The following is a 13,282-nucleotide window of genomic DNA, read 5'->3' on the forward strand; positions in this document are numbered from 1 at the left end:
TTTTCTATTCCCTGTACTATATCCCGTCAGTTTCATAGAGGGACACATAGAAATGTATGAGAGGGGAATTGGTAAAAAGTATACTTATTTTAATAATTTCTGCAGGCAGCAAATTTCCATTTTGTCCTTTGCTAAAGCTGCACCTGATACTGTCACTGCTTTCTTCGAGCACAACACTTTTTTTTTTGTTTGGCAAATCCAGCTAGAATTTTGGTAGTACAGGACCTACTGATTTCCCGAACACTTAAAACACACAAGGTTTCCCTACTAATATATCTGGTTCCATTTCAGTTTAATGGATGGGGAAGCTCCCACAACGCATTCATTCATTAACAAGTGATCACATAGAGCATCATCCAAAGAGGGATATCGTTTATATAGTATTTAGTATAGGGTATGGATTCAGATTAAAAAATTAAATATTTCAACTCATTTAAAGTGACATCTCTTGACTGGTACGTCTAAACTGAGGATTTTATTTTGTTGTATATATCATTAATGACACAACATTTCCCCAAAATTACAGTTTTCTTATATAGTTTGTATGTGTGTGTGATATTGGTATTTTCATTTTCATGCTGTCCCTTACTGTACTGAAGAGGGATACTGTAAAAGTAACTGTTACACATTGACTCATTTGCCATAAATGGTGAGTCGCAGCAACACTAATTGCTCCCATTCAGGCTTTCCGCACTGGACAACATACAGAGCTCGGGTCAGCTCGGCTCAGTTCGGCCACACTCGGCTCCTGTTTCTCTAATACCGCTTTCTCTGCAGGTAATTTGTATTCGGAAACTTTCTTTCTCCATCATTAACGAGTCGCAACAATGGCATTCGTTTCAAATCTAGTTGCAAAGTGCCGGCCACTGAAACTGAATGTAATGCGTCCATTCATTAAATTGAAATAAAACGAAATTGAAAAATATATATATTTTGGGCATAGGTCGAATGTTTACTCCTTGTTCTACCACAAAATAAAATATACGATTCTTCTATGTAATACAAAATCGAGGGCATAAATGTGGAGACTACATGGCTATGGGAAGAAAAAAGTACCTAATGTGTATTCTGTGGCTTAATATTATGGACGCAGACTATTAAATATAATATCAATAAAGCGACTGAGCATCTTGTAAACCATTGTCCAGTATAATGCTCGGTGTGTGTGGGGGTAATCTATACAGTATGGCATCTCTCTGGCTGTTTGAAACAGTCAGGGATCATGTACTTGTTGGAATAAGGAATCCATTAATTAATAGGCTTCCATTCATTGAGATAATTTGTATATCACTAGACATAAACACGCTTCCGTGGTTTGTTCCGTATAACAAGGGTCAGCAGGCAAAAATCAATATATAAGCCCAGAGTTAAACAAAATTAATAATTAATGATGGTTCTTTCTAAGGTGTAAAAGAGCTGAATCCTATTATCTCGTCAATAGACATTTCTTGGACGAGCATTCTCTTAAAAACAGCAGGAAATTAATTTTACAATTAGACAACTTATTGTCTATAAAGCTTTGGATTTCTTATGGAATATTTATGGCTACCTAAGCAATAAGTCAATTTATTTCCAGACATTAAAATAATGAATGCAATTATAATTATTATTGAGGTTTATTGCATTTATTCTATAACGGTCAGTATATAGGAATAAATCCGTTTTTGGCACAAAATCACATTTGATTGTCCGTCTTTTCCATCTCTGTCCATGAATCTACAAATATAAATTAAATGATAATCGCACCACGTTTGACATCACTGTATTTGCAGATTTTAATCAGAAAGAAATACGTTAGTGCGCGTTTTTTGTGGCTCTAATATGGGATTTGTATGAGGTTAATTAAGTAATAAGCAGTAATGTTGCTTTCAAATTGCCAGGAATGAATTGCAGCAGAATAAAGGAGATGTTAATCCAGAGCGCTGTTGTCTGTGCCCATTAACAACAGTTCTGCCAGGTTATGCCATCAGTTCTGTTATGTCTGTGTGACCCAAAAGGTGGTGGTGGGGATCTGCACTATTTTCCTTTTAGAACTGAGGTCCTGGGACAATCTGCTACAGGATTAGTGAGCTCTAATCACTGTTTATGTAGGCACAATAATTGCCATTGGCACTCTGGCAAAAAGAGCAGGTGAATGGGAGCCCAGAGGATGGGAAATTAGAAGTCTCCAGCCCTGGGAAAGGCGCTGGTCCTGTAGCAGCAGCAATAGCAGAGGTGCCAGTTAGAGAATGGCCCCGCCCCGGTCAGGTCCTGCCCATCTCCCCTGTGTCTCAACCAGGACAGCAGCACGCAGTTAGGCTTGAACTAAATTAATTAGGGATTCTTGTCAATCCGGGGGATTAATGGCCAATAGCAACCTGCCCACAGATGATCTGGGAACCTGTGGGGCTTTAGTGATGTTCTGCTGCCGCTGCTGCTAGGATGCTCCCAGGGAGAATGGGGGATTCTCTGCTACTTTCAAGGGGAGGTAATTTGCTGAGAACAAGGGGCAGGCTTTGCAAAGTATAAATAGTGCGACTTCAATAGCACATCCCTATCTGATGGCAAACTCTTAGCGGGCAGGAGGGACACAGATCTCTAACGAGGGGCACTGGGAAGGGGCAAACTCTCCCGCCGCCTCTTCATGTTTCATTGCTGAGCTTTCAGGGACCCTGCCAGCCAGAGCCGCCGGCTTATTATTATTATTGTTAGCGCAGGCTATGGAAGAACTTACTGCTTTTGTGTCCAAGTCATTTGATCAGAAGATCAAGGAGAAGAAGGAGATGATCACTTACCGGGAGGTGTTGGAAAGCGGCCCAGCTCGGGGCAAGGAGCCTGGCTGCGGAGAAGGGGCCCGGGAGGACGGACTAGCGGGGAACCGGTGTATAGGAGGGGGTGGCGGCGGTGGAGGAGGTGGTGGAGGGGCCAGATCCCCGGTCTTGGAGCTCGATCTGTCCGTGGAGAGGATCAGGGAGAGTGGAAGCCCGAAGCTCACTGAGGGTAATTACTTCTGACTTGTTCTTTCTGCCCAATAATGGGGACACGTGGGGTTTGTTACATACAGAGCATTCTTATCATAGGCACATGCTCTCTATATATACTGTATCTATGTTTTGTGTGTATAATTTTCTTATAACTAATTATAATGACAATTATAATAATGTACACTTATCAAAATAAGTATGCTGATGGGCAAAAGGCAGCTATTTTTCCTATTACAGTTGAAGTATGACCTCCACACTGGCATACAAACTAAGCGGGAACACTGGTAGTGTATATTGCGGTGTGTGCCCAGCTATGTATCTTAATCTTCACTCGCCACATTCATACACAGTTTTTATTATCAGCTTACTGCTAATGCTGGTATTATGTATTGTATACACATCCGACAAGCACATACAAAACTTAGAACTGTGGTAACAGGGTAATGACTCCATAATTATTACATAGATTCACAAAGCACAGTATTTAGTATACCCGCTGTCACTTGTAGTCCCTATACTATGTACAATGGACGGCTGACATTCAATTAATCACTATGCAACTGTATGACATCACAAACATATACAAATATAAATATTGCATATTGCAAACACCAACATATATGAAACACGTGTAGGGCAAACCCTGTTGTACCATGCCAGTAGCCAATCTAGGGCCTTCACACGGTGGCACAGATAGGCAACAATTAACTGCTATTAATCAGCTGGTTCTTTCTACCCTTTCCCTTATAGATAGATTACAACTAACCCATATTTTACAGATCGATATCAAATGAAAATTATAGCAACCCAGAACCCTCTGCCCTGCACCCATCAGTTAGCCCTGTGTCCAGCTGCTCAGCACAGCTTGTAGCAACTCACAATCTGTGCAAGGCCTACAACAACCAACCCCCCCCCCCCCCCCGCCTTGGAGCTGTCATACAAACAGGACATCCTTGGCTTTTCGCTTCCTGATATCCAGCACTATCACCTATTCCCCTAATATTGCCTGACTACTGCCTGGCCCTGTACTGCCTAGTGCATGGAAATGGCATCTCATTGTGCCCACCAACTGCAAAGAGCAGCTTGATCTGAATACAACTACAAATTACCCCGTTCTTTTTCCTTTTATAGCGTTTATTTTGTTTAAAATTTTCTATGGCCCCTCAGTAGAATGTACAGCAGTATATAATGCAAGTCTAAACATAGACATTCATAATATAGAAGCTGGTGCAGAATGAGGGATAACGCTCCCTATGCAGACTATAAGCAGATGGTATGTAGATGTACAAAGAAGCCATTTGAATAGTGTGTCGGTGGGAATCTCCCAGAGAACTGTACAAACACCCGGGCGCTGAGAGTTGAGCGGAACATGAGCAGGAAATAATTTTATTAACAAATGGGACAAATACACTCAGTCCTGGCACCCTGGCAGCAAGCAGGTCACTGGTACCTGGGGCAGCCCTGCAGATCCGACCAACCTTGAGCAGTGACTTTAATTCTCCCATACAAATTAATAAATAATACAAATCCCAAACACACAGTCCAACACGTGTATAGACTCGGAACCCATGTGGTAGATGGAGCTGGGAGACTGTAATTACTTACCATATACACCGAGTTTGTGTAGCGCAAGAAGAGTCATTCTGTTTGCTACTTGCTAATTTGAGGTGTTTGGCAGCTGAAGGGTTATCCCTAAGCAATTGTTTGTTCAGTGTGAGAACCTGGGGTGGGGATTTATGTGGCCCTTAGCTGGAAATACATTTAGTGCCCCTGAGGGCCCCATTAAGGTGACATTAGGCTGGGAAAGCGCTGTGTTACTGTAGCAGCTAAACTGCGGATTGCCTGGCCCTTCAGCTTCACTTTTCTACAGAACGGCAACTCATCCTACTGCCAGGGTTTGGGGTAAATGTCTCGCCAGAAGTAAAAGACTGAACTGGTTTAAAGCAGAACTTTCACATTTTCAGATTTTTAGCAAACCAGTAACCTAGCAATTACCCTCACTTTGTGTGCCGCAGTTATAGTTTAGTAGAAAATAATCATAGGAACAGTGATTTTAATATGCAACTTGTGATTAAGATATACATGCATGAAGATATACATGCATATACATAATTATACACATACACATATATATCCAGGGAAAAGGCTACAGACCAAATAGATTTAGACAATTATTTAATAGTAACGGACAGACAGAAATGATAGGTTTAGCTATGGACAGAAATAAATAACGGGCATAAGAGAGAGAGAGATCAGAAGATAAGAAAGGAGAACTTTACAGATAAAACTATATTGAATTAGTATCGTTCATAACATTTATAGTGTGCTTGCAACAAAAATACATGAATTTGATTTTGAATGTTTCATACAAATATTGCACCTTTGGAGAATTCTACTGATATATGATAGGTAGAATAATGAAAGAGATAGCATAGATGTTGGGTACACAGAAATTGGATAGATAGACAGACAGACAGACAGGTAAAGGTCAGATAATGCATAGACAGATAGATAATTGCTAGATCATTACATAGACACACAGAGAGATAATGCACTTAGACGCGTACTGTACAGCAGGGAATACTGTTATATTAAGGGTGAAGACACATGGAGCTACTAGTAGCAGCTACTTGTCGTGGCTACTAAAATAGACAATGCTGATCTTTTACTGATAACTGTCTCTACGTGTGTTTTAGCAGATCCAATTCGTAGTATTGTCTATGGCAGGGTGTTTTCTGGCGTTTAGTAGCCGTGAAAAAAGTAGCTGCTACTAGTAGCTCCATGTGTCTTCACCCGAAAGGAGCACTGTAATTATGTTGGAAATTGGAAACAAAATGTGTGTATATTTGTTTATGTGTGCCTGAGAGCCTAAATAGAAAGGTGAAGAAATAACTAGAGAAAGAGTAGGAGGCACGGACAGAGTCAGAGAGAATGAGAAAAAGAGAAAGTTGGTGTCAGAGATAGAGGAATGAGGGTTACAGAGAGGTTGCCCCCTGCTCCCCTTGCCCTGCCTGCGGATGATGTGCTGCTCACCGGTCCCCTTACCCCACAGTATCCCCAGAGATAAAGGAACGGAAGGAGGAGCTGAAGCAGCAGGCACTGGAGGAAGAGGGACAGACTAAGATCAAGCAGAGAAGGAGTCGGACTAACTTCACCCTGGAGCAGCTGAATGAGCTGGAGAGATTGTTTGATGAGACCCACTACCCAGATGCCTTCATGAGGGAGGAGTTGAGCCAGCGCCTTGGCCTGTCAGAGGCCAGAGTTCAGGTACCCGGGGATGGGGGTCAGACTCCTGAATGTTTCCTGCGTTATTCCTGTGCCTTGTTCAGGACTTCTAGACTCTGAAAGTCTCTAAGTTTAGTGTTAGGAGAATTTACTTACTATCCAATTTACTTACTGTTGCATCTCAATGATATGGTCCATTTTGCTATACCTAGCACTGAGGACAGAAATGGCACCGGAACTGTGAAAAATCTTTTAAGATCCACATAAAGGTCCCGCATCTGGGCCGAAACGTGTCATTAAATTCCTGTTTTTTTCTTTATGATGTGTGCAGTAATATATTTTATTTGTAATCTCCATAAACCGCTTAATGTATGGATAAATGTTTTGTTTTATAAAGTATTTGCGTGAGCATTAGTCTTTCCGATCTATGTAGACAATAATTCAGAATTTTCTTGCGGCTTGTTTAGGAACATCTTCCTTATATTCCGTTTAATAGCCATATGCATATGTAGTGTGTGGCAGCTCCCTCTTGTTTTGTAAATGAAAAATACCAAACTTTATTAAATACGGAAATAAATAGTGGATATTTTACTCGTATGTGCTCCAAATTAGCAGATCGGTTGGTTTGATAAGTAAAAACATCAGAACATAATCTTTTTGGGCTGACAATTTGTATTTTCTTAAGGAGCCAAGAAATAAAAAAATACGATAAAATAAAAGCGCCAAGTCACTCGAGACAGAGATTGAATGAATCTGCCCCTTTATTTTATACTGATTATTATTTCATCGATTCTATGAATATGTCATGGAAAATACCAGTTATATGGCGTTTAAAACCCCCACAGATCATGTGAGAATGTATCCGTGAAACAGACACATTGGGGATGCGTGGGCACTTGGACCACTATAACGCTAAGTGTATTTATCTTTAAGTAGCCCAAGGCATGGAAGAACGGAGCTTTACAACAAAGCTGCTCTGTGGCACTGAAGTGATTGGGCCATACAATTAAAGAGTCTTACGTTAGTTTCTCCCTATATGGCCAAATTATGGCATTTATTTTTCTACAGTTATCAACTTGAAATAAATTGTTTCAGTAAATTTGTGCACAAACCAACTGTGTGGGTACGATAAAAAAAATAAAAAACATTGCGTTGCTTAATTTTACCCAAAACGTAATACTTGTTAATTGAAACGATCTACCCAGCCGGTTGGGAATGATTGCATTTGTTAGGGGAGCAATACTGTTATTATGGGATGGGGCAGGTTCTCCCAAGGAGCTGAGGAGATTATCATAATAATGAGACAATTGTACAGCTTCGGCACGCAGGGACCGACCCCAGAGAACTCGGTGCCAAGTCACTTAGCCCCCGTTCCACTTAATTGTTTGGTGGGAAATTCAATTACAATATTTCTGGTAAATTGTAGGCAACGTCAATAGATTTCAATTAAGTATACCGAAATAGATTAGATAGATGATAGATAGATAGATAGATAGATAGATAGATAGATAGATAGATAGATAGATAGATAGATAGATAGATAGATGATAGATAAATAGATGATAGATAGATAGATGATAGATAGACGATAGATAGATAGATAGATAGATAGATAGATGATAGATAAATAGATGATAGATAGATAGATGATTGATAGATAGACGTGTTTTTACATGATGTCTAGAACTTTTGTTCACAAGTGCAATTTCCATTCATTTAGGTCTGGTTTCAAAACAGAAGGGCAAAATGCAGAAAACAAGAAAATCAGCTCCATAAAGGTAATTTTATTAAGTCTGGACTGGCATTAAAAATATTTCTGTGGCCTGGGAGAGGCAGTGGGTGGTGGGTAACCCCTACATACAGCCAGCGGCACACCTCAATATTTAACTCATTGCCTGCTAGTCCTTTCCCTTTCTTACACTGATGGGTTACTGCTCTTTCTTGTCAGAGGCGTGTATAAGGCAGTGGCTGTGTTGCCACAGCAGAGCCCCTGGGGCCACACATCTGATCTCACTTTGTTTTTCCCACAGGGGTCCTGATAGGAGCAGGGAGCCAGTTTGAAGCGTGTAGAGTCGCACCTTATGTCAATGTGGGAGCCCTGAGGATGCCATTCCAGCAGGTTGGTACAACTCTATACAATAATTACAAATATATATAAGCACGATGTATGAGAAAGCGAACGCTCATTAATAATTTATGTGTAAGTTGCTTTCTGTTCATATGGCTCAATTATAAAGTCTGATATCAGCGCATTTCCCAAAGGTTATGTGTATATATACCAGCCCCCGCCCAAACTCACACACACAGATCTCCTCTTGGGCTGGATCACCCCACATATCCTTACATAGCGCCTAGTCCCATGCTATTACTGTCATTAAATGACACAGACAGACTTTCCTGTTAGTTTATTTATTATAAATTAAATAAATGGGAAATATTGCTAATAAATGGAAATCGCAAAAGGAAAATCAGAAACGCGATGATAAACTTAATCATAGTGATAATCAGAAGAAAGGAAAATATAAATATATGACTCTAATGTGCCAACGAAGCAGCTTTCATTGCACAACAAGCAACAATCATTATTACACAATTCCTTCAATTAGAAAAAGTTAATCAGTTGGGGACAATTATACATTTAGCAACTGGGTCTAATAAACCTCCCCTAATGCCAAAGGACAAGCCTACAATATATTTAATTTTTAATTTCGATTATTGTTGGAAAGTATGTGTCAAAGCAACAATAATCATCGCTAATTGTTTAGCCCTTGTGTAGTTATTTAGTTGTGTTACTTCCCTAGGAAAGCAACAAGTTGTACTGACACACACAAGCTGAGAAAATGTAGCATTTGTAGGTCACTCCCCCAGTAAAACATATGAATTGCTAGTGATAGTGAGAACACACAACAACACAAGCAAAAAAGGGACACTGTGCAATTTATATGGAAGATGCACTGCACCACTATATAGCGCCCAGCTAGGAATAGAGATCTCCCACTGGAGAGCCGCACTCGTACTTCTTAGCGTGTTACACACAGACCCCCCACTAACTGGCACAGCAGAGGCTGCACAGTGTTCCCATGTCCGTTGTTTCCCAGGACTCGCTGCCAGCCAGGCCCAATAGATCTCCCAGGTAGAATGTGTTCCTGCTGGGGAATTTCACACTCTCTGCTTCCAGCAAAGGCCGCACTTTATCAGCTCTGTAACTGACAATGGGAACACTCTGAGCAGAGACATGCTGCCAGGGTTCTCAATGTGTTTCCCTCTAATATAACACAGACACAGAGGGGATTTTCGAACTCAAGCTGCTGTAGACCTACAGCTCCCAGCAGCCCCTGTTAGCTTGGAATATGAGGCTAGTTCTCCCACTACTCTCACACTTATTATCCTTGTTAATGTATGCCTTCCTTGCCCGAGAGGCCATGCTTGGTAGGGCTGCCCCTACGATGTGTTAATGCTTTTGTCTTTCTCTCCTTCTCTCCGTGCCCCTCGCTTGCCCATTGCTATATAGGATAGTCATTGCAACGTGCCATCCTTGTCCTTCCAGGTTCAGGCACAGTTGCAGCTGGACAGCGCCGTGGCCCACGCCCACCACCACCTCCATCCTCACCTGACGGCGCATGCGCCCTACATGATGTTCCCGGCCCCGCCCTTCGGACTCCCGCTGGCGACACTGGCTGCGGAGACGGCGACGGCAGCGTCTGTAGTTGCGGCAGCTGCGGCTGCTAAAACCTCTAGCAAGAACTCGAGCATTGCAGATCTTAGACTTAAAGCCAAAAAACACGCAGCAGCTCTAGGACTGTGACTAGCACTGCATGGGCCCTTTACCGGCAGGGCCCAACAGACTACGTCTCAAAACCCTTATTTATGAGCTGGAGCCTCTCAGCCAAACCCTTCATTGTGCAGGAAGTAGAAGGGCCAAGGTCATGTGACAGAGGGGCCTTTCCGTGCAGCAGATTGTACTGGCCAGGTGATGCTGAGCCTCTCAGCGGTCCCACTACCTGCAAGTACCTTACACTTTGTGGGGCCAGTCCAGCCATCAAACCACAGGAAGAGACCGCTACTTCTGTTTCTTAAATATTAGGGATATTTTTATGCTAATGTGTGAACAGTGGGGATGCTGGGAGCACACAATTTCTTTCTGCTGTGGAACTTGAAAGGGAAGAAAAAAAAAAAATCTGTAAAACCCTGGGACACAGAAAGCACCAGGGAAAGATAAGATGGTGGGAAGTTCACAGGTTTTGACACTGACCCTTTTGTGCAAAGTTCACTTTAATACAAGGAATCTGACAAGTGAGGCGGGCCTCCTTATGTCTCATCTTCTGGATGCGCAGGCAAGTCTGGAAGAATAATTATAGAAAAAATAATGAAAGACGCTTTCTCTTCGAATTTCTATTGGGGAAATGTATAGCAGACTCTCTAGCAAATTTCTGGTTTGCATGTTCTTTGCCATATCATTGATGCTGTTTTTTGACTCACTTTGCACTTCATCCTCAATTGAAGTAGAGGGACATTACAAAGGAAATGAAGATGATGCCAAAATACTGTATTCCTTATAGAACAAAGCATTTAAATGGGAAACGGGGAAACATATATGCCCACTATCTATTGAAAGGTAAGGGATGGCCCTCCAGCTTTTGTTAAGATACAGTTCTGTTTCCTAAGGGATGCTGGGAATTGTAAATCAACAACAGCTGGAGGGAGAAAGGTTGGAAATCCCTGTCTGGAGAAAATCCATTAGGTTCTGGGGCCAAAGTTACAGAAGAGGGAGCCCCTGCAATTTCAGCAATTGCAGTGTTACCCATAATTTATTTTTGTCCATGTGTGGAATACTGATCTTGTGCACTATAATTTGTATACACAAGGGTATTGCTTAGAAGGAGCATTAAAATGGGGGATAAATTACAGAAATCAGAGATTCCCAGTCTACTGACCTCCAGCTCTTTTCGAACTACAACTCTTAGCACTGGGCTATCAGTGGGACGAGAGTTGCAGTTTCACAACCAGACTGCAAGTTTTTATAGTCTATATGTTGACTATCTAGCAATTGTTACTCCATATAATATGTCACTTGTATTTTTATATGTTTTTAACCCCAAGGGGCCCCTCTGCCCTACTCTAAAACTGGTCCTGATTATTTAAAAAAACAACTTGGTGATTTCAAAACTATTCTGTTGCCAAAGTGGGCATGGAACTTGTCTGCTCCTAACAATCCTGGCACTTAAAATCCAAGAGACAAGGATCTCATTCCCCTTCTGGATCTTACCCAAGGGCATACTGTATTAAAGCTGATATTTAATGCACAACCCATGATAGCCTTTGGCTACATGTAAAATATGTTAATAAACATGAACAAAGTTTATTTTGGTTACATTGTGAATTGATAGTCGATTGTTAGCATTTACATTTTAATTTCATAAAAGGTGTATTCTATTCAAGTAACTTGTGATTTTTATTTTGAATACATATGGATATTTAATGTGGGGAACCTGGAAGTGGATCGCAGTTTGCTAGCAAACACTATTTGAAGACTTTTGAGAAAAGTGATTGTGGGGATTAAAAAAAAGCTCTTCTATAAATCAGCCTTGTTGGGTGGGCTTTGTAATTATTTGTTCTCCATGAAAACAAGTTATTTATATATACAATATTTTTTCCAGTGTGCTTTTAACTTATTTTACACCACTTTGTATGTTATTGCTGCATTACATTTGATGTTGGTACAATATATTTTTAAATCACTCAGGTTTATTTCATTTCTTTGTTAAACCACTATTACTACCTTATTTCAGTTGCAAAAGATGGCATAAATGGATAAAAGCTGAGATTTATTGCCTAGTTATGATGATTTGGTTCAGTTGATATTAAACAATTTGTTCTTGTTTTTCCCCTATATCTGTGCCTATGTTACATTTGCTTGCTCTCAATATACAATACTGCATTATTCATCTAGAAAGGACATGTTGATACAGTATATATAGACAAAAACAAGAGGTCCTCTGCACTCACCCACATATATATATAAAAGTTCAGGTATGGCACCCATTATCCAGAATGCTCGGGACCTGGGGTTTTCCGGATAAGGTATCTTTCTGTAATTTGGATCTCCATACCTTAAGTCTACTATAAGATTATTTAAACATTAAATAAACCCAATAGGATCGTTTTGCCTCCAATATGGATTCATTATATCTCAGTTGGGATCAAGTACAAGGTCCTGTTTTATTATTACAGAGAAAAAGGAAATAATTTTTAAAAATTAGAATTATTTGCTTATAATGGAGTCTATGGGAGATTGCCTTCCCGTAATTTGTAACTTTCTGGATAACGGGTTTCTGGATAATGGATCCCATACCTGTATTTCCTTTATATATATAAATATATATATATATATATTACCTTCATCTCTCTAGGAGCTAAAAAATACACACAAAGACAAGAGGATACAATTCAATCTATTGCTTCTGAATATTTTACTAGCATAAAAAAGAATTGGAGTGTAGGTTTATGTCCAACTCTATGCAGTCAGCTGCTTATCAATCTGCTAAATTGAAATTTCTGTTTGGATTATGTTAAGATGGCAAAATCATACAAAAGATGTCCATGGGCATTTTAAGGGTGCCATAAAATTGCCGCTTGGAGAGCTGCCTTATACTAAATGACCTTGTACAAAACAGAGCACACAACACATCACAGTAAAACTATAATTTACTGAAAAGGTCATTTTTGGGAGAATGTAATAAAGGTTGGAAAAGGAATAAACATTAAGACTTAAAAAGTTATATTTTGCAATGTTAAATTGTTCATTAGAAAGTTCTAACATTGCAGAGATATATCATGCATAGATATAATATATGAGTAAAAACTATAAAATACCCATTTTTTTGGCTGGTGGACTAATCACAGATTCATTTTTAGGTTTGCAAAATTTATAGTAAATATGCATTTTTGATAATTTGTTCACATTAGGAGAAAATTGTTCCCCTTGCTCATATTTTTTCTTTTATCTACTTTTATTGCATTCCCCATTTGTTTTGTGTTGTGTATTCAAAATAATTATGTCAGGGCTTCCAGTATTGCTTAACAAGTGAAGTGAA

General features: G+C 40.1%; 1 protein-coding gene across 2 annotated transcripts; it reads left to right on the top strand.

The window, feature by feature from the left end:
* Positions 1-2,283: 2,283 nt before the first annotated feature.
* shox2 (short stature homeobox 2) lies at positions 2,284-12,078 on the top strand. Of its 2 annotated transcripts, none has more exons than XM_012962582.3 (5): positions 2,284-2,979; positions 6,016-6,230; positions 7,909-7,966; positions 8,219-8,307; positions 9,736-12,078. In XM_012962582.3, exons 1-5 carry the CDS (start codon positions 2,700-2,702, stop codon positions 9,991-9,993), a joined length of 900 nt encoding a protein of 299 aa, XP_012818036.1. In that variant the 5' UTR covers positions 2,284-2,699; the 3' UTR covers positions 9,994-12,078.
* Positions 12,079-13,282: the final 1,204 nt, after the last annotated feature.

The sequence above is a fragment of the Xenopus tropicalis genome, chromosome 5, assembly GCF_000004195.4.
Source record: "Xenopus tropicalis strain Nigerian chromosome 5, UCB_Xtro_10.0, whole genome shotgun sequence".
NCBI lineage: Eukaryota > Metazoa > Chordata > Amphibia > Anura > Pipidae > Xenopus > Xenopus tropicalis.